The sequence below is a fragment of the Amphibalanus amphitrite genome, unplaced genomic scaffold (genome assembly GCF_019059575.1).
Source record: "Amphibalanus amphitrite isolate SeventyFive unplaced genomic scaffold, NRLGWU_Aamphi_draft 000063F_arrow, whole genome shotgun sequence".
Taxonomy (NCBI): Eukaryota; Metazoa; Arthropoda; class Thecostraca; order Balanomorpha; family Balanidae; genus Amphibalanus; species Amphibalanus amphitrite.
In genome coordinates, this window is record NW_024881559.1 from 993664 (window position 1) to 1013825 (window position 20162).

At 50.8% G+C, this 20162-nt stretch overlaps 1 protein-coding gene across 6 annotated transcripts in view; it reads left to right on the forward strand.

The window, feature by feature from the left end:
* The window catches only part of LOC122378701 (voltage-dependent calcium channel subunit alpha-2/delta-3-like), a 50681-nt gene that overhangs the window by 1767 nt on the left and 28752 nt on the right, over positions 1-20162 (forward strand). For all 6 annotated transcript variants that reach the window (XM_043360126.1, XM_043360120.1, XM_043360123.1 and 3 more), the window contains exons 2-5: positions 6123-6204; positions 10374-10481; positions 12556-12787; positions 12956-13087. In XM_043360126.1, the coding sequence (XP_043216061.1) occupies positions 6123-6204; positions 10374-10481; positions 12556-12787; positions 12956-13087 (554 nt within the window). The remainder of the gene's footprint in view (positions 1-6122; positions 6205-10373; positions 10482-12555; positions 12788-12955; positions 13088-20162) is intronic.

Genomic DNA, 20162 nt, shown 5'->3' on the forward strand with positions numbered 1-20162 from the left:
TGAACGTTTGAAACCACGAAAAGCTTGCAAACGCGCGGCTAATGCGAGCCGACGTACGCCGAATCGCGAATCCGGCCAAACATGGTCTCGGAAAAGAGGTCACAGGTCAAAGGTCATTTGGGTCAGGGTCATGAAATTTTCAGGGTAGGAGTAAAATTGATCAATGCGAGGGTACTGAAAGTTTCGTCGCAATCGGCCGCTTTTTACACGAGTTATTAGCGAAAAACCTTAGGGGGGGTTGCATCAACCCCCCCTGTGCCGGCGAGGGTTAAGTTAAAGGGGAGAACACTCCACGCTAAACAAAAACTGACTCAGTCTGCTGTTAATCTATTTAAAATAGTTTGCTGTTAGGGGAGAGTGTCCAATCTGCGCCCGGTCTCCTAATTGCGCCCGCGTCATTTTCTGTGAACCCAATAGGTCGATTGGTGTTTAGAAAACAATTTATTAATAACAATAATCAAAACAATATTTTTCGACCTACCACCACCAGCGTAAGGCTTAAAGCCGCGTGCTTGAAGTGGTTGTGTAAAATGTAGTGTTTTCTTATCCTGAGCCTGCTTACTTATTGAACTGTTACTGCTGTTCGTGAGGAAGGGTGGTTAAAGTGATTTTAGTAGTACAGGGTGACACAAAAAAAACGGTCATCACCAAAATTCGAATAACTTCGGAAGTTTTATTCAGATCATCACCAAACTTCGGCCACTTTAGGTCACACCTATGTAGCAGACATCCACCAAGTTTCAAGTCTTCATTACGAATACTTTTAGTACAGTGTGTGTTTTACGGACGCTCCACAATGTGCTCCAGGTGAGCGCCCCGGCGCTGCAGGGCGTAGGCACACCTGCATCCGGCGGGCAAAGTTGTCGATAACCCGATAAGAATAACGTTTCAGGGGTAGCACACCCCCTGAGCACTGTCTCCAGAGGCCATTGCACTCTGTAAAGTGCACAGCCATCGGGTTATCGACAACTTTGCCCGCCGGATGCAAGTGTGCCTACGCCCTGCAACGCCGTGGCGCTCACCTGGATGGAGCACATTGTGGAGCGTCAGTAAAACACACACTGTACTAAAAGTAATCGTAGTGAAGAATTGAAACTTGGTGGATGTATGCTACATAGGTGTGACCTTAATTGGCCGAAGTTTGGTGATGATCTGAATAAAACTTCCGAAGTTAGGTATTCGAAATTTGGTGATGACCGTTTTTTTTGTGTCACCCTGTATTATGGTATATGTGCCGGGTATGGAGAGACAAAAAACAAGACGGTGCATGCCTATTGTGCAGCATTATCAATATTTTGCTGCCATATGACACATTCCGAATTGCACCCATCACAAAACGCGCGGGCATGGGAGCATTTAGGGCTATGTCAAGACATTGAGGCTTTCAATGTTATCGTATAATGTTATAAAAGTGGTCTTTCAATAATTGGTGTCAGAAGCCGGAGTTTGACCCCAGAAGGTCTGAGGGGCCCGTACTGGCCAATAAGGACATTCAGGGGAACATTATCGCCCTTGCCAGTAAAAGGTGTAACTTTGCATGGTTCTTTAATGCATTATTTCACATGGCGCAATTAGGGCATGCTGTGCCTACATGCACCTTTTGCAGCGGTTAGGAAAAACGTAATTTGTTCCAATAAAATGTACTTTAATTATAAGAGTGGAGGTAGATTTAGCTAGAAAAATGTTCATCGATCGTTATTAAGCAGAGACCGCATTCACCAGACACATTGCTTAAGCACAGGTTGAGTTTCTGCTTAAGCGGGCGCATAATGGTAACTCAGACTCTCCCCTTGCTTCACTGCCTTATTTAAAATAAGGCAGTGCATACATGGATTGTAATTTGGCTAACGTTCTGAAATTCCATCGCTTTGTAGGTTGTCATGATCGTGTAAGTTGAACAACAACGGGGTTATGTACTGTCCATAATAAATTAACTACAGAGCTACGTTTGTACAATATTTTAATGCAAACAAGTTGGTTTGCTTGCAATCTGAATAGGTGCTTATCGTGTATCTTTGTTAAAAAATGTACGTTTGCATCGAGACCACCATGAATTATCAAATACCTATTCATGGTGATGCTGAATGTTCCGACGAACGGAAGGGAAGCCCTCGGGGCAGCACGCTTATCGTCTTTTGACTCAATGTGCATTATTTTCACATTTCGTTGAAATCTTATTTATAAGTTGTACTTTATGCGACCTTCTGCTCGTTTAAATGCATTTATTATTTAGTCGCTGAATTGCTAGATCCCGTCGGTTATGCACATGTATAATTTCCTCAACGCTTCTAACACTGACCCGGATGAATATTCCATGAGGAAGCGGCTGAATTGATCAGCAGCCGCTCCGACGGTGACCCTGCAATAGCTCGGCGGTGCGCTGCGCTCCCAGCGACTCGAGTCATTAGCCGGTGACTCGGTACCCGGCTCAGACTCGGATCGAGCGCGAACCCCGCCGGGACTCGTCTCACCGACACGGGATTCGCGAAACGAGGCACGGGACTGGGGACTCGGGACTTGTGGGGCTCTGGGCACAGGAAGCGGGACATGGGACACGGGACTGGAGACTGGGGTCTCGGGACTGGGGACACGGGACTCGTCACACCAACACAGGACTCGGGACACGGGATTCTATTCGTGACATTACTCGTGACACGGGACTGGGGCTCGGGACTGGGGGCGCGGCACTCTGGGACTGGGGACACGGAACACGGTACACGGGACTCCGGACTCGGGACGCTGAACTGAGAACACGGGACTTGGACAGTGGACACGAGATTCAGGGCATGACACGGGATTAAAAGCTCGTGTTTGGGACCGGTACATTTGGACCCTGGCTGGGCTCCCACAACTTGGCAATCTGGACGTGGTACAGCGACGCTGATTGGTCGGGACTTGGGATACACTCCGGGTGTCCACTGTTCATCGACCTGTCAGCCCCTGGACACTCTCTGGCCGGCGGCGGCGGCAACCTGCCGAGCCGCTGCTCCGACTTGGTGGTTGCCATGGCGACCGGAGCGCCGGAGAATGCCATCAGGGCGGTGCAGCGACATCGTGCCGTACGGCGGGGGAGGAAGGGCAGGGGCGGCGCTGGCTGGCACGCAGCCGCCGCGCGCCGGACACGGGCGGCACCGCTCTGCGGGTGACAGTAGAAGGCGGCAGATCTGTCACCGGGCCGTCGGCGGCCGGCCGGCCGGTCATGCCGCCGCCCGCAGTATGGTATAATGCAGCAGGGTATAGCATGGGCATCGACATGGCATGGCTACCTATATTTTTGGATGGGCAGTGGGCTGACTTCGGTCAAACTCCTTCATGCGAAATAACATCGCAAGTTGCGGAACAAAACACACCGCGATTCGAGTTCCGACGTAGCATGCTACGACACAGTGCGGCGTGACCTGCCACGACACGAGCCAATACGGCAGGGCAAAGCGTGACCCAAGGTTATGTGACCTACTGGAGGAGTGGCAGAGGATTCTGGGCGCCGCATTACTTCATGTTCCGTAGACCGAGCCGGAGTCTGCGCTGGCCGGGAACCAACAACTGTCACAGGCTAAGTTGGAGACCTGAGCGGGGCAGAGCGGGCTAATGACCGGGAGAGACGAAAAGGAAGAGTGAGGGAAAGAGGAGCAAGATTGAAAAGAGGAACGAGAAAGAGAAAGCGAGAGGGGGAAAGAAAGCGAGAGGGAGAGAGAGAGAGAGAGAGAGAGAGAGAGAGAGAGAGAGAGAGAGAGAGAGAGAGAGAGAGAGAGAGAGAGAGAGAGAGAGAGAGAGAGAGAGAGAGCGTCAGTTACGCTGCAGCTTTCCACAGAGAAGCTTGAGACAGTGGGGTTGGCAGCATCCCTCCGCGCACCGGCGCGCCGCCCGTAGATACCTCTCGGCTCTGACAACCCGTGGCTCGTTCCATGTTCGAGTGACCTCCACAAAACATGGCCTGATTTATGATAGTGCTGGCTGCAGGTGGTTTGAGTACGAGGTGTGTAGTGCGGCTGAATCTAATGAAATCAGATACTGATATCTGGATGTTTTTGTGTTGCGGCTTGAAAGGTAGGTACCTAAATGAAAAGGTAGTTATTATCTATCACTCACCAAAATGCCATAGCGTCTACCGTCGTCGCCTATGATAAATATAACAATTTCCATAGTTCCAACATGCAGGCAGACGCATTCCGCAGTAATAAAATAATGACTGAAAGTGAAATAGAGGTATTAATTAGGCAGGTAAAAATTGCATCTAAAGGGCAATTTTCGTATTGTGATATTAGGTATGTCATGAATTAAATTTAATTAATTTCCTGTGAGTGCAATAAATGATTCACCATGTGTAACATGAGCATTGAGCACTGAGCAGCATCATTATCCAGGACCTAGACGGTTTGTTGATACCGAAGTGGCAGGGGCTGGGCTGAACCACAACACTGACCAGTGGCCACATGCCCCGGTCGCAATAATGAGGTCCGCAAGGCTGGCGACAGGACGTGTGCCCGTGGCCGCTGTCGGCCCGCCAAAACTGGTATATTTCGGGCTGTGCCAGGAATGCAAAGACACTGGCACACAGAGCCCGCTGTTCCTCTGAAATGAGGCGATTAAAGGAGCTCTGCTGTCAGTGAGCATATGACAGAACCCTTTGGCCTTCCGATGCAGGGTTATTTCTGTGCTGCCCTGAACACTGAACAGTCTTTTCGGACTCCGATGAACCGTCAACAGACCACACCCTCCACGGTATGACAATCACGGCGGTTGCTTACACGGGGAAACATAAACGCCTCTGTCCATGACATGTTTTGTAATCAGTAGTCTATTATTTCGGAACAGAGCAGAAAGGATGGATTCAAGTTAAACTACATGAATTATTCAGCTTTGATAGAAACCACAAAAATATCACATGAGAAAGTGGTACGGACCAGTATGAGGTTATAGAGGCAGACTCATCCTTCTTTGACCAGATGCTTCCTCTGTCGCGGATCCATTTTGACCGATACCGACTAGCCACACCCATAATCAACGCACATGGCTCAGCGGCCTGGTATGTATAGTCGACTACAGAATGATGTTCCACTTTTCACAGGCAATAATTTGCCTGGAGTGGTAGGCTGTGCCGCATCACACGGGCTGAGTTCACAAATTATAGCTTTGTCCCAATGCTCACAATCGACACGCTTAATTGCGTGATAAACGGCACAACTTAGCGCCCCGGTCAACTGATAGCTTCTGAGGAGTGGAACATCATTCTGTGGTCGACTATACATACTACAACCCTCCACACCCAACTATGTCTTCTGAGCCAATGTTGGTCAATCAGCCGCACGCTGCGGTCGTTGAGTCGAGTGGCCTGACCCCCCGCACCCCGTGACCCGCCCCCCCCCCCGGCCGACTGACCCGACTGCCGAGCAGGGGGGGGGGGGAGGAGGTGCCAGACCGTCGCTCTGCCGGCTGGGACGGCCCCTGAGAGCGGAGGCTGCCGCCGCCACCCTCCAATCAATAGCTGGGGCCAGCGGCCCGGGGCCCCAGAGACGGCCGGCAGGCGGGCGCCGCAGCCGCCGGCACCCTGAACCCTCCCGCCCTGCCAGCTCCTGCGCTGAGCGCTCCTCTCCCCGCGCCGCGCCCATCCCCCCCCCCCCCCTGCGCGCACGTGCGATACCGCGCTGTGCCGCAGAGTCTGACACAGCGGCCCGCTGACCCGGCACATGCAAGGGGGGGGGGGGGGTGAGCCTGTTCCCTATCCAATGAGGCTCCTGTGAATTACATTCATGGATGCTATGTGCGTAATTGTACATAATTCACTTTTCGACAATAAAGCCAAACTTTAGAGGAGGAACAGGTCTGGATACTGAATAATTTAGTCAAAAAGGCACGATGTGAGCGAAGACTGTTGTAGTTGATCAAATAAGGCCATAATATCTTCCTCACATCAATCTATCATTCTATTTAGAACGTTCATCGAAAGCCAATATTCCAACACAAGAGCACATCACAAAGCATGGAAAGAACGAATATCTTAAAATGCGTAGCGGCTAGGCACTGACATTTTGCAGGATCGGACCGTGGAAACCGACCCATCACTTTGTGACAGTGGATTGAGTGTCAAGTTTGCTCGCTAAAATGTTGGTTTTCTTCCACAGGGTACAAAACTGGGCGAGAAGCTTTGGGAACATGATCTCAACAGTGTGTGAGCTGCATACGACGCACAAAAACATATCAAACGTGAGTTACAGCACTGGCATGAATGTGTGGAGGTGTACTGTACATTGCGTGTGCATTGTACATTGCGTGTGCAGTGCAGTGTAGTGTATTGTGGTGCAGTGCATGTGAACATACGGTAGTAAAGAGCTAAGGTATTCAAATTTTAATGAGGCGCCCTATACGGGAATACCTTATGTTTTGTTAGCGCCCAACGACCAACCTTAATGGACGAATGCTTAGGCATTATATGCTTCGAGGCTTATCGCTAAGTAATTGTTAAATCCCATCATCCGTTTAGAAGCCAACACGCATTTCTGAGTGTTAATAATTTTTTTTTCACGAATTTTGCAATCTGCATGCCATTGTGCAATCCACCCCCGATTGTGTCTCTCGCGTAACAGCGCTGGCGTAAGAAAACGTATTCGCTTCAGTCACTTTATCAGCTCCACAGTTCAGTCACCCATCCCTCCTGATGTAAGAAAAAGAGAGAGAGAGAGAGAGAGAGAGAGAGAGAGAGGGAGAGGGAGAGAGAGAGGCAGACAGGCAGACAGGCAGGCAGGCAGGCAGACAGGCAGGCAGACAGGCAGACAGGCAGCCAGGCAGACAGGCAGCCAGGCAGCCAGGCAGCCAGGCAGACAGGCAGACAGACAGACAGACAGAGACAGACAGACAGAGACAGACAGACAGACAGACAGACAGACAGACAGACAGACAGACAGACAGACAGACAGACAGACAGACAGACAGACAGACAGACAGACAGACAGACAGACAGACAGACAGACAGACAGACAGACAGACAGACAGACAGACAGACAGACAGACAGACAGACAGAGATAGAGACAGAAAAAAAAACGAAAGAGAGAAGTGGAAAAACCTGTCTGGATACTTGACCAGGGAGTCGGATCTGACCTATGAAGCGAGAACAACCATAAAAACTTCATCGACGGCTGTTGAAATAACTATCAAAAGTTGCCAAAGAATTGTTACGCCATGCTCATCGCAGCCTTGGAAAGCATGAACAGGTGGTTAATCTCTCCCCGTGAACGAGCGAATGGTTGCACCATAAGTTCATGTTCCGGATAAATTACGTATTTATGTAGACCCTAAGGTGCAGTAAGAGACCAAACCAGGTAGTTAGGTATTGCTTTCGAACTCAGAGATGAGGAAACGACGTTTCTTCTGCAATGCTTTAGAAATCTGCTCTGATTATTCGACGGAATTGGCCTAGCGCGCCCGCCGGCGGCTCCTTTGGCGACAGCCGAGCCTCTCTGTGAGATTAGTGTACCAGTCCCTAGGCGAGCGGCTGAATTCAGCCAAAATGATATTTGCTGAGATGACAATAAACCATCCCATATTTCATTTTCGCGAGATGCTCGGAAAGATGGGAGCAATATTAAGCGTGAAATTTCGAAAAATGAATGTTATATAAGAACAGTCCAAAGGGAACTTGCGGAACCTCCTAAAGCCGAGTGTTACGTAAGACCCGAATTGAAAACTAGCGTGACTGATTTGAACACCGGATTTAACAATTACAAGGACAGCGACTCGTGATGATTTACACTACTGGTATCTGATTTTTTTTTTTGGTAAGAAAATGTAAGTAGGTACCAAATATAATTAGTCAAAATTAACAGGAATACACAACTTTTAAGAAGTCGTTTTACTGAGCAGCATTCACAATCTATCAGTCAAGTTAGCCAAAAAAGATGAGTTTTAGTTCCGAAATCTTGGCCAGGAATTTGCTACACTTGCCCTGGAATGCAGGCGGATTAACCAAAAGCGACCGTTCAGCCAATCAACAGACATCGGCTGGCAAATTTGATATGATTCAGATTGACGAATACCTATCTTGTCAGTTGTCACCATCCGCCGATTACAAACTAATTTTCAAAGTGAAGAAGAAAATCTACGCATCTCTTGTACATACAGTTGTACTCACTAGACCAAGTTTATCGAGGCGACGCTGAATTGCGATATACTCGCATGCATCCAGCAATTAAAACTACGGTAAAAACTTCAAACACTCAACCGAATGTAGACTAAAAATTCAACTCAAACGATAAAGCATATTCAATAAAGTATGCGAGTCAATAGACTCACTCTCATTTCATCTTGCGATTTTTTCAGTTTTATTTTCTATTGATGTGATTGTGAATCAAGATAGCTCTTGTTGAAAACTCCGAGCCGGTTCCGAGTGGTCAGCCGCCGCTGAGCGGTGTTCTGGGCGGCGAGGCCGGGGCCGCCGCCGACGGCGCCGTCCGGCCGCTGTCTGCGCCAGACGCCGCGGCACGGCCCACTCACGTGACCCCGGGGTGGAGCCAGACGCTGACCGGCTGCGGAGGCGCTACCGGCGTAAAGAGCAGCGCAACAACCACCCAGCAGCAGCAGCAGCAGCTCATTGCTGACCACGAGCAGTGGGGAAGTCTGCTGTGGCGACATACGCATAAAACCTGAGACGCTGAGACAGTATTAAATTGCATCGGTCTAACAACAGCCGGAGTAATTTGTAGTTATGTCTGTAGCTCGCTGCAAAAGGGTTATGAATAAGGACAATCAATCTTCTGAAAGGATACGTATCACATTGATGCACAACTAAAAGCTAAGCATGCAGCAATAAAAAAGTTAAAACATTTATTGGCCTCCGTAGAGCAATGAAATCCATGCCGATTCCTTATAGTATTAGCAGTAATCTAACGAATGATCTTAGCTGTAACAACACAAAAACTGGAGAACAAAGTCTTCCAAAAAGCGGCATGCTCTGAAGTTCACCGGACGCTGTCCTGTCTCGTCTTATTTGCCCTCTCCCGTACACCGCTCTAAATCAAACGCAGCCGCCCCGAAGCGGACATCCTGTCCGCTCTAGAAGGAGCCTTCTCCCGCCGCTTTAGGTGGGACCTCCGCCGCTCTACAGCGGACCTCCGCCGTCCCAGAGACGGCCCTCGGCCGCTCCGGCCCCGGCCACTGCCCCGCAGCGACCCGCCGCCGGCACGGAACACGACCCGGTTATGCTGAGACCAAGATAAATGTGCCGTCGGCCGGTCGATTGTGGCGGTGTCGGCCGGCATCGGCATCGATCCTCAACCCGGCGGCGGCGGCGTGGCCACCCGCTGAGCCGTCATCGGCTGGAGACGCCCGGCTCGTGTGAGGAACAGCGGCCGCCAATTAACGGCCGCAGCCGAGCCGGGCGGGGTGAAGAAAGGGCTGCAACCGTCTGGACTGCGACCGTCTGGACTGCGACCGTCTGGACTGCGACGAGTAGACCGCGACGATCTAAGAAACGATAGTTTGAGCTGCGACGGCGACGGGTAGAGCTGCGATGAACAGGGCTGAGCTGCGACCTAGTAAGGGCTGCGACGGGTGGGCTGCGACAGAAGGGTATGCAATAGATGGAGCTGATTGCTGGGATGGGAAGGGCCACGGGTAGGATTGCGACGGCGAAGATGCGACGAGACGGCGACGGCGACAATGCTGTGGAACGGGATACAACAGTCGAAAATACAGAGTGGCCCGAGTGTGCTCACGCAGCCATCTGCATGCAGGCCGAACCTAATTTTTTATTGCTAGGAACTATGCGAAGGAAGGTATTTTTTTTCAACTGAAGACTGAAATATGTTGAATTGTCCATTGCTTAACCCGCGCCCCGTAGGGCTATCGGCGGACCCTACCACTCGTGGGGGCCGGTGGATTCAAGTTTAACATCTCGTGTAATTAAGACAATCATAGCCGCGTCTATGCAGTTGGGTATATGCTAGTTTTTCTTCTTACCGTCCGATAACTCAGGTTCGTATTCAATAAAAAAACACATTTCTAACGAATAGTGTTAAAAGTTATTGAACACAAACCTTATGTTATCGGAGACCCAGCCCGAGCAATCACATGTCCACGCTTTCAGTTTCTGACTCATACTCCATAATGCCCAATGCTTATTACCGATAGTTCTATAATTACCGAAATCGCTGTCATTTGCCTCTTTAAAGTTTGAAGAGCTGCCATCGCCATCCGGACCATTACATAACGCACTTGCTATGAACAATATTGCGGTGTGAAAGTTCCGCAGAACTTCACGGCAGCGTACGCCGTGGTAACAAGGGCAACGTCTTTCACCCCAGTCGCCGCTAACAATATCCAATCTACATACTATCAGAGGGCGTTATCTGATGCCCGCTCCGGCCGCGCCGTATTCCAGGCGTACCAGCGAGGCGCCAGGGTCGTGGAGGTGGACGGCATGGTGGTACTCACAAAGATGGCCAACGACATGATCAACATGATGAACGCCAAAACGGACGCCGTCAAGGTAACCAGACAGACGAATAAAGTGTTTCTTAGTTACATGCATGCAGCATATCCACACCGATTTACGGTACCGTTCGTCATCGAGCAGCTCACGTGTGTGCGTCCGGCCGCCCCGGACCACTGACAGTCCCCCCCCCCCCTGACCGGCGGCTCGGCCCACAGAGGATCGTCCGGCCGCCCCGGACCACTGACAGTTCCCCCACCCGCCCCCCTGACCGGCGCACACTGGTCGGAAACGCCCTCACGAGAGGCCACGGGCGATTCCGGAGTTTCGGATTATTTTTTATATAGATCGATTTGAAATTGATCAAATTATTATAATTAGGCCAAAAAAACTAATCCGAGTGACCAAAAATAACTGTAATCAGCCCCCCAAGATGGGGTATCCCAGAACTCGGAAACTGACGCGGAGCAAGAGGTTTCTTGAGCCGGATATTCAGAGTCTTATTGCTGATAGACACCAAATTGAAATCCCACATATTATGCATCAAAATGTTTGTTATGAAGTTGCCGACTGGTCAGTGCAAATTTTTTGGTATACTTTTTCCCCAACTAAGATCTACTGTAGCTTTTTTATGAGGGCTCTCCTAGAGTGATTCTGGAATATAACTGCAAAGTTTAGGTAAGGAAACAACAGGTAGTCCCATCTAGTCCCACTCTGATTTTTTGTGAGATGAAGCAGGATTTAAATTTACACCAGGGCAACATAAAAGCTAACTGCGCATATTTGCGCAAAATTTGCAGGAGCCGCTATTCCTACCCAACTACCGCCCGCCCCGCCCCAGTTTCGGCCCGGCCGCCGCGCCCGGCTTACGCTGACCTGTGTGGCCTGCACGCATCCATGCGTAGTTGACTGGTCATTAAAAACAGACGCGCTTGAGTTTATGAATTTTGTGGAAAGCGCATACAATATGGTTTTATTATTGCATTTATGTATGTATTGACATCAAAAGCCTTCCACATATTGCGTGGCGATTACGGCTTGCATTTAGAGAGCCTTGCTATTAGTAACCATCACTCGGCTGAAGAAAGTGGAAATTGAGACCTTCGTGAATATAAGACGCTGCGAATACAGGACACCTGTCACTGGCGTCAGGTTACCTTGGGCCGTCTTTTTACATTAGATCACAATTCCGGTATTTAGCCCTGGCCGGACCGATTGGTTTTCTATATTGACCGGGGAGGGTTGATACAACTCCCTCGCCGTTTCGCCTCTAATTGAGCTAGAGCCTCGCGGAAAAAAACGAGCTTGTGTGCCGTTATAAGACGCAGCAAGTACTACCCGATTTAAGGTCTTAGGTCAGCCAGTGACCTCTTAGGTCAGGTAAGTGCCACAAGGCACGGGCTCGGTTTTTGGGTAATTACTTTGCCAAAAATGGTCGCACTGCCGCGATTTTGGCATCATCGTGCTTGTCTAGCTCAGGAGCGTCGAATGCTAGGTATACTTGGTGTTCGGGTGAAGTCAACTTAAGGCGTTAACCTCGGGTCAAGGTCAGGTCGGAGCCCCTCAGGTCACGAAAATGGTTGAAGGAGGACATATCGCATATCACTCGATTCGGCAGGTCTTCCCGAGTCCAATGGTGGCTTTCCCGACTCTCTAGCTCCATCTGATCAGGAGTTATTGACGAAAAACTTATATGGCCTTAGTGACGTCATAAATGACGTCACGCAAAGTCAACAATGCTAAAGTGAAGCACCGGACCTTGCAAGGAGTGCATGAAACCATTCCCGGTGCCCGAATAGCAGCTTCCAATTTCCCTTGTTCACTTAAAGTGGTGCTAGATCCTGTATTATACTCAATTATGACGTCATAACTTAACAGATTCACGTCATATATTTAGTGCTTGACATCCAAATGATAGCTTACATATGACAGAGAAGGTATGCAAAGTTTTATGAAGTTTGCTTCACTAGTTGTGGAATAACAAGCAAAAAACTTTTGAGGAAAGGCCGCTGGCCTCTCGCTAGAGCGTTTCCGACCAGTGTGCGGCGGCTCGGCCGACAGAGGATCGTCCGGCCGCCCTGCAGACCACTGACAGTTCCCCCACCACCCTGACCGTCCGCTCGGCCCACAGAGGATCGTCGACACGGCCGAGATCGCTGCCATGTCGCACCGCGAGAAAGCCCAGCTGGACGTCTTCTACTACAACGCTAAGAAGCTGAACGAGTTCGACGGCAAGAACCTGTCCACGCTCAGGGAGGGCTACAACCAGTTCGTGCTCGGCAACGCGTCCAAACACTTTAACGGCATCCCGGTGAACCTGACGCACAGCACGGTGCACGTGCCCACAAACGTATTCGACAAATGTGAGTGCTGCGCTTCAGGAGACACTTTTCCGAGATGCTTCGTTTAAATCGTCTCAAATCGCAGCAACTGTCAAGAAAGTTGCACAATGCACATTTTTTTTTATTCCAGCCTATGGCGAGGCTGTCCTTCAATCATACGATGTTGCTAACTGATGCATCTTCTCACAGCCATGGAGGTGAACAACACAATCGCGTGGTCCGAGGCTCTGAACATGGCCTTTACCTCCAACTTCAAGCTGGACCCGTCACTGTCGTGGCAGTACTTTGGCTCGTCCACCGGCATCATGCGTCAATACCCAGGTCAGTGTTACTCGCAAATAACACGTGACTGCACATAATGAACGTAGGCGGGCATTTATGGCACTTCGCTGCGTTCACAATGCTTGCTGACTTTTGTAAGGCCATGGAAATACATCTACCTACGGGGGTGGCGTTGCCATGGTTTCGTATTCAGTAGTTACGGCATTGATAGGCCACATAATCAATAGTCAATGCATCGACAGAGCGCACTCCGATGTAGCATTTATGTGCCAGGCAAAGTTGGTTCCCAATGGTTAGTAAGGCTGGCGCTGTCCTGGCATTGAAGGACCGCGACACCGCTAATCCGTGATATAGCGGGTATGACTACTAGTAAATACAAATAATATATTTAACAATATATGTTATTAATCATTTTTATTTATTGAGCTTCAGCGGAAATGCCACGGTAAACTAGGACGTAATGTGACTCCAACGCAGCTGTTGTTCCTGATAGGAGTTTGGAAACGTATTTCTGTATTAATCACTACATGCTGCACAACCAGCGAACACCTCCCGCGCGCCCACGCGACTCCACGCTCAATCCGCGTCTCCTTTCCAGGTAAGTCTACCCGACCGTATATGTGGCACACTGTGACGTCACTGGTATCCTTCGCGCTCCTTACATCCCCCTATCCTTAAAACAATTGACAGGAGCGCTGGGACACATACACTCACATGTAACGCCTATTGCGTGTCACCTTTCGACCAAAGCGACTCGTCTTTGGAAGAAATCCTAGGCTATCATGCTCGTCCTCCGGTTCCTCCATCTTGCCCGGCGCTGAGTGTCCAGCATCTGCTTCGGACGGATCATGCGTCTCCTCGGCGACACTGCGCTCGTCGACGTCTTCCGCCTCGCTCTCTCCGAAGATCACTTCACCCTCACCAGCGGAGGTCGACCCCGGCTCTTCTTCCGTGTCTGTTTCATCTTCAGGGTCACCCGTATAGTCTCCTTTCCAGCCCTTCAGATGTGCCCCATGGACTCTGTACTGCGCGCCTCTCCGTAGGATGATATAGTCCGGGCGTTCTCTTTTCAGTACCTCATATGGTCCCTCCCAGAGAGGTTGTAGCTTTTGCCTGCGTCGTTGTTTCTTCATCATTACGAAACTTCCTTCAGCGAATCCGTCTCCCCTCGGCTCTTCCGTTCGACCACGCACCCCTTCTTGATGTTTTCCAGCGCCTCCTTCGTCTTCTTCTGGACGCCCGAGCGCAAGTCCTTGTCGTACTCAGCATACGTCTTCACGACGTCTGGTACAGGAGCACCTTGCACTTCGTGCACTACGGCTCCCGCTGGCGTGCTTCCGTACACCAGCTCATGCGGTGCATACCCCGAACTGGTGTGCACTGATGTGTTGAACGCCGATGCCGCCCATGGCAACATCTCGTCCCACTCCTTCGTCTCCGCGTACGACCGGAGCAGGTCGCACAGGGTCGCGTTGTAGCGCTCCGTCTGGCCATTCCCTTGCGGGTGATACGCAGTCGTGCGCAGCTTGTTAATCTGCAGCAGTTCGCACAGGGACCGCATCAGGTCGCACTCAAAGTTCTTCCCTTGGTCCGTCAGGATCTCTCGACTGTTTGGGAAACGTCTGAACGCCTTTGACACCTTCCTTGCGACCGTCCTTGCAGTTACATCCTTCAGAGCAAACAGCTCGACCCACTTGGTGAATAGGTCCGTCACTACGAGGACATACCTGTTGCCGCGATCCGTTCTCGGCAGAGGACCTAGTATGTCGGCACCCCACTGCGTCCCCGGTTGTCCCAAAACAGGAACGGTTCCGATTCCCTCTTGCTGCTTCGCCCGATGGATCTTGCTCTTTGCACAGACCAGGCAGTTCCCGATCCAGCTTCTGACATCCTTCTTGACGTCAAACCAGTAGTAGTGCGCGGTTATCCTTGCCAAGGTGCGTCGCACCCCCATGTGTCCCGCTCCAGGATGATCATGGGCGAGCTTGAGTACCGTTCTCCGGAGTCGAGTCGGTACCACGATCTGCTTTTCTTCTCCGTTCCTGGAGGACCTCCAGATGACTCCATCTTCCACCGTCAGATTTCCTCTGTCCTTCTGGTAGAACTTCAACTCCGGATCGTCTGTGTTCCACCGACCTCCAGTCAGCAATCCGTCCCGAACGACCTTCAAACGCTGGTCGGTTTCCACGGCTTCTGCCACGTCCGTTTCCGTCACCGCGACCCGTCGCGCCGGCTTCCGCGACAGTGCGTCTGCATGTGGGATGTCCTTCCCAGGGCGATACTCTATCTCGAAGTCGTAGTCTCCCAGCAGAAGCAACTTCTCCTTCAGGTGCTCTTCAGCATTGCGCTTGTCTCTGATGTACGTCAGGGGCTGGTGATCCGTGATCACCTGAAACTTGGCGCCCTTCAAGAAGTAGGCGAACTTCTTGATGCCGAAGATCACGCCGTTTAGCTCTCGCTCCGTCGTGCTTTTCTTGGCTTCTGATGGTGTCCATCGCTTTGACGCGAACGCGACCGGCCTTCCCCCGTTCTCGAGAACTGCTCCGCATCCCAGTTCACTTGCGTCACATGTCAGGACGAACCTTTGGTTTGGGTCGGCTTCCGCCAAGGTCCGAGGTGACGACAGCTCTTCCTTCAGTCTGTTGAACGCCACCCTCTGAGCCTTCTCCCACTTGAAGGTTCTCTCTTTCCGCAGCAGGTCAGTGAGCGGTGCCGCGATCGCACTTAAGTTCGGGACAAACATGCGATAAAAACCACACAGGCCCAGGAACTGACGCAGCTCTGTCACGTTTTCAGGCTCTGGCCAGCTCTTGATGTCCCCCGTCTTGTCTTCCAGCGCACTCACTGCATCGTGGGCCACTCTGTGCCCCAAGCAGACGATGCTCTTCTGCGCGAACTCGCACTTGTCTGGGCGAAGCTTGAGCCCAGCGGCTTCCAACCGCTTCAACACTTCGTGGACCTGCTTCATGTGCAGTCCTTCGTCGTCTTCCTTTGTGAAGATGCAGATGTCGTCTACATACGCCGTTACGAAGTCTAGACCCTCCAAGATCTCATCCAGAATACGCTGGAACACCTGTCCGCTCGTGCAGAGGCCAAATGGAAGAACGTTCCACTCCCACAGTCTGCCTCCAACTGCAAACGCCGTCTTGTGCTTCGTCTCCGGATCTAGAGGCACGTTGTGGTAGGCACTCTTTACGTCCAGGTGACTAAAAATCTTGCCACCCCTCAGCTTCAACAGGACGTCACCCAAGGCTGGCATTGGGTATGCCTCCTTCGAGACCTGCTTGTTCAACTTCGAGTAGTCGCAGCAGATTCTCAGCTCGTTCCCTCCTTTCTTCACGACCACCACTGGGCTCGCGTACTCCGACGAGCTCTTGCAGATGGTTCCTCGTGCTTCCATTTCAGAAAGCTGGCGGTCTACCTCTTCCTGGTAGTGCAGGGGAATCTTGTATGGCTTTGATACGACTGGCGGACCACTCGTGCGCACCTTATACTGGAAGTTCTTCACCCGCCCGATATCCTCACCATCTCTAGCAAACAGCGACGGATACTGATCCAGGACGGCTTCTGGAACTCTCTTCACCGTGACCTGCATCTCACCACACTGAATAGATGCCTTCAGCTTCTTCAACGTGTCAAGCCCAATCAGCACGTCATCTGTCAGGTCCTTTACCACGACAAACATGGTGGCTTTCCCTGGTCCATCGTTCACCGCCATCTCCACCCACGCACAGCCTCTTGTGGCGAGCTCCGACCCGTCGGCTGTGGTGAGCGACGGAATCACCGCCTTTGACAGTTCTAGCCCTAGTTGACTGACCATCTTGTCGTTCATCAGGTTGAACTTCGTTCCTGTGTCAACCACAGCTTGGATCTGCTGACCCTCTATCGTGACGGTCATTTGGACTTCACTCGTTTGAATCCTCTTGCATCCGCTGCCATCTCTATCCGGCGTCTTGCCCTTTCCTTCCGGACACTGCGCCTTCAGGTGACCTTCTTTGCCACACCCGTAGCACTTACGGTTCCAATGCTTGTTCTCTGCTCTCTTCTTTGGACACTTACTGGCAAAATGTCCAGTCTGACCGCATCCGAAGCACTTCAAACCTGACCGGTTGACCTTCATCACCCGTGCTTCTGCGTTTCTCGAGTCATCGCGGTACTTCTCTGACAGTCGTATCGTGGTCATCTTCCTCACCAGTGTGTCCAACGACTGACAATTCGCTTCGTGGAGCCTGACCTGCCATGACGCCGGTGCACCCTTCACAGCGTAGTTAATCGCCATGATTTTCCAAGGATCCGCTTTCCCTTCAGGTACAGCTTGTTGCACCTTCTCGTACACGTCGTTGACGTACTCTCTCGGATCTTGGTCGTGACTCAGCTGCATGCGGTCCAGATCCCTCAGGATGAATGCTTTTACATGCTGTGGCTCCAGACACTCGGTGATGCATTCTTCTATGTCCTTCAGACTCGGTACAGACTCGTCTGTTTTGGGAAGTTTCTCTTCCACCCTTGTCGCTAGCCATTCAGACTTCGACTCCATCCCGACTGCATAAATGCACAAGTCGTACACTTCAGACTCAGACATCTGGTCCACGGCCACTCGCCGCCTCATCTGTCGAAAGAAACTTCTGAAATCCTTCTGGTTGAAGCTTGGGAGGCCCAAACTCCCACCCCAGCTCCGAGTTCTCGGTGCATAAGCCATGACAGCACCACCTCCTTGGTTTGTTTGCAACACACCACCGTTCTCACCCCCAGCCTCCTGCTGGTCGGTCATTGCTCCCTGTACCACACCGTACAGTCGATCTGCAGCACACGTTTCCCCGGATCGTCCCGATCCACTGCTTCAGACAGGGCTCCAACCCCAGAAACACAGGTAGCAACCTTTCAATTCGAGATCCCACCGCTGATGATAGGAGTTTGGAAACTATTTCTGTATTAATCACTACATGCTGCACAACCAGCGAACACCTCCCGCGCGCCCACGCGACTCCACGCTCAATCCGCGTCTCCTTTCCAGGTAAGTCTACCCGACCGTATATGTGGCACACTGTGACGTCACTGGTATCCTTCGCGCTCCTTACAGTTCCCACGGGCCACGAGCTGTACAGTTTTGTCCCTAGATGGCAGCAGTGTAAGGCGCCTGGTGTCATGCTGTGCCGCAGTACACGACAGCGCGAGCTGACGTCGCGAGGAAAGCGCACGCATTGATAGTGACTCTGATAGTCTCTACCATCATTTATTGACATAAATTCGACAGCTTCACGGTGTCCAGAGGTAGTTCAGCACATTAACCCTATTAGTGGCAGGGGGGGGGGGTTGTTTTCATCCACCCCTCAGGTTTTTCGGGAATATCTCCGAAACCGCTGAAGCTACGATGCTGAAATTTTCTGACTTTTCCTAAAACTAAATTGGGCACATTCCCTGAAAATTTCAAGTTCATAACTTTACCAGGGGCGGCTCCAGAGCACTGGGAATTGGGGGGTCCTATTCGTGAAGCGAGTCATTTGGGCGAAAACCACGATGCTGATGTATTATAACTGTATGCACCAGTTTTACGAACAGTGAATGAAAGGTATCACGTGATAACATATACAAAGTTGTTGTGCATCCTCTTTTGACACGTTTTTGCTATAATAGGCGGATCCAGGCGTCCAAAAAAGGGGGTTATGTTTTACCTCCCAGCATAGGTGCCTGACACCGCCTATGCATGACCAATACAATTGTAACATAACAAGACCATTACCACCCTTTTTAGAAACAGTACCAACAAAAACCTTATTTACTATACTTTTTGTGTAGGGGAGAGTGGGGCACATTCGTGCAAAAAATGGATAAACCCATATATCTGTTCTTTGGTTAGTGCAATGGCAAAATTGTTGATTGTAGTATGGAAAGGAACTATTGCAGATAGTTTTCCTCTTTAAAAGTTATCCTATAAAATTATTGCTTCCATTAGAAAAAATGACTTTTATTAACTCTGAACATTTGCACGAAACTGCCCCACCTATGGGGCACATTCGTTCAAGAGATGGGGCACTTCCGTTCACCCGGCAAAATTCGAGAAATTACCGGGCATTACCAGAAATTTACCAAAGGAAATTGGCAGGGGGCCATTTCACTTGATTCCTTTCGACAAGAATGCATTGCACAACAAATGTAGAAAGAATGGGCTGGCCAACAAGAATGTGCCAACTGCCGGCCTCCGTGACCTCGCCAAGTTCGCGTGAATTGCTCGTCACGACGTCGCAAGCAGTCGAGACTGAGTCAGGCGAGCGTCATTAGAGAAACCTACTACAGACCAGTATAGCGCCTTTTGGGGCGACTAACGGAGCGAGCGAGGGGGTGAGTCTTGCACGTGCGAAATTTCGAGGGGGTACCTCCAACTGACTTGTGCAGGGCACCCTACTGACTGGTCTCTAGCGATGTGCCAAATTTGGGCACAATCGGCCCAGCCGTTCTCGAGATCTGGAAGCGGCACCCTGCACGTGCGCACGTGCAAAATGGGTCCCAACTGACTTGTGCACGGCACCCTACTAACCGGTCCCTAACCGTGTACCAAATTTGAGCGCAATCGGTCCAGCCGTTCCCGAGATCTGGAAACGACCCCTGCACGTGCGCACGTGCAGCAGCACCCCAACTCTGGCACATGTATATGCAGTGCCTAGTGGGTGCCTACCTACATGCCAACTTTCAGCGCAATCGGCCAAGTAGTTACCGAGATATTGCAACAATTACAAAACGGACACCTCTTCGTTTTGCACGTGGCACGTGCATAAGGGGTCACCCACATGCATCGGGAATAGTCCAATACTTGGTAGAAGGAATGAAGCTACCCTACAAAAATTACCGCGTGTAAATCGGTCAAGTGGTTGCTGAGATATAAGCCTCGCAAAAGCGTGACCACGGCCGGCCGGCCGGCCGGCCGGCCGCTCATACTCAGAAATTTCCGTTAATCTAAGGAAAGACTACGCTCGCTTCGCTCGCTCCGTAATAAAGTCATAAATCGCAAAAACTTTTAAAAAAATATGCACGAATGTGCCCCCAGGCAGTGCGTACACGAACATGCCCCACAACGTTATTAGTAATATATTTCAAAATTTCTTTTTGAAAAATGACA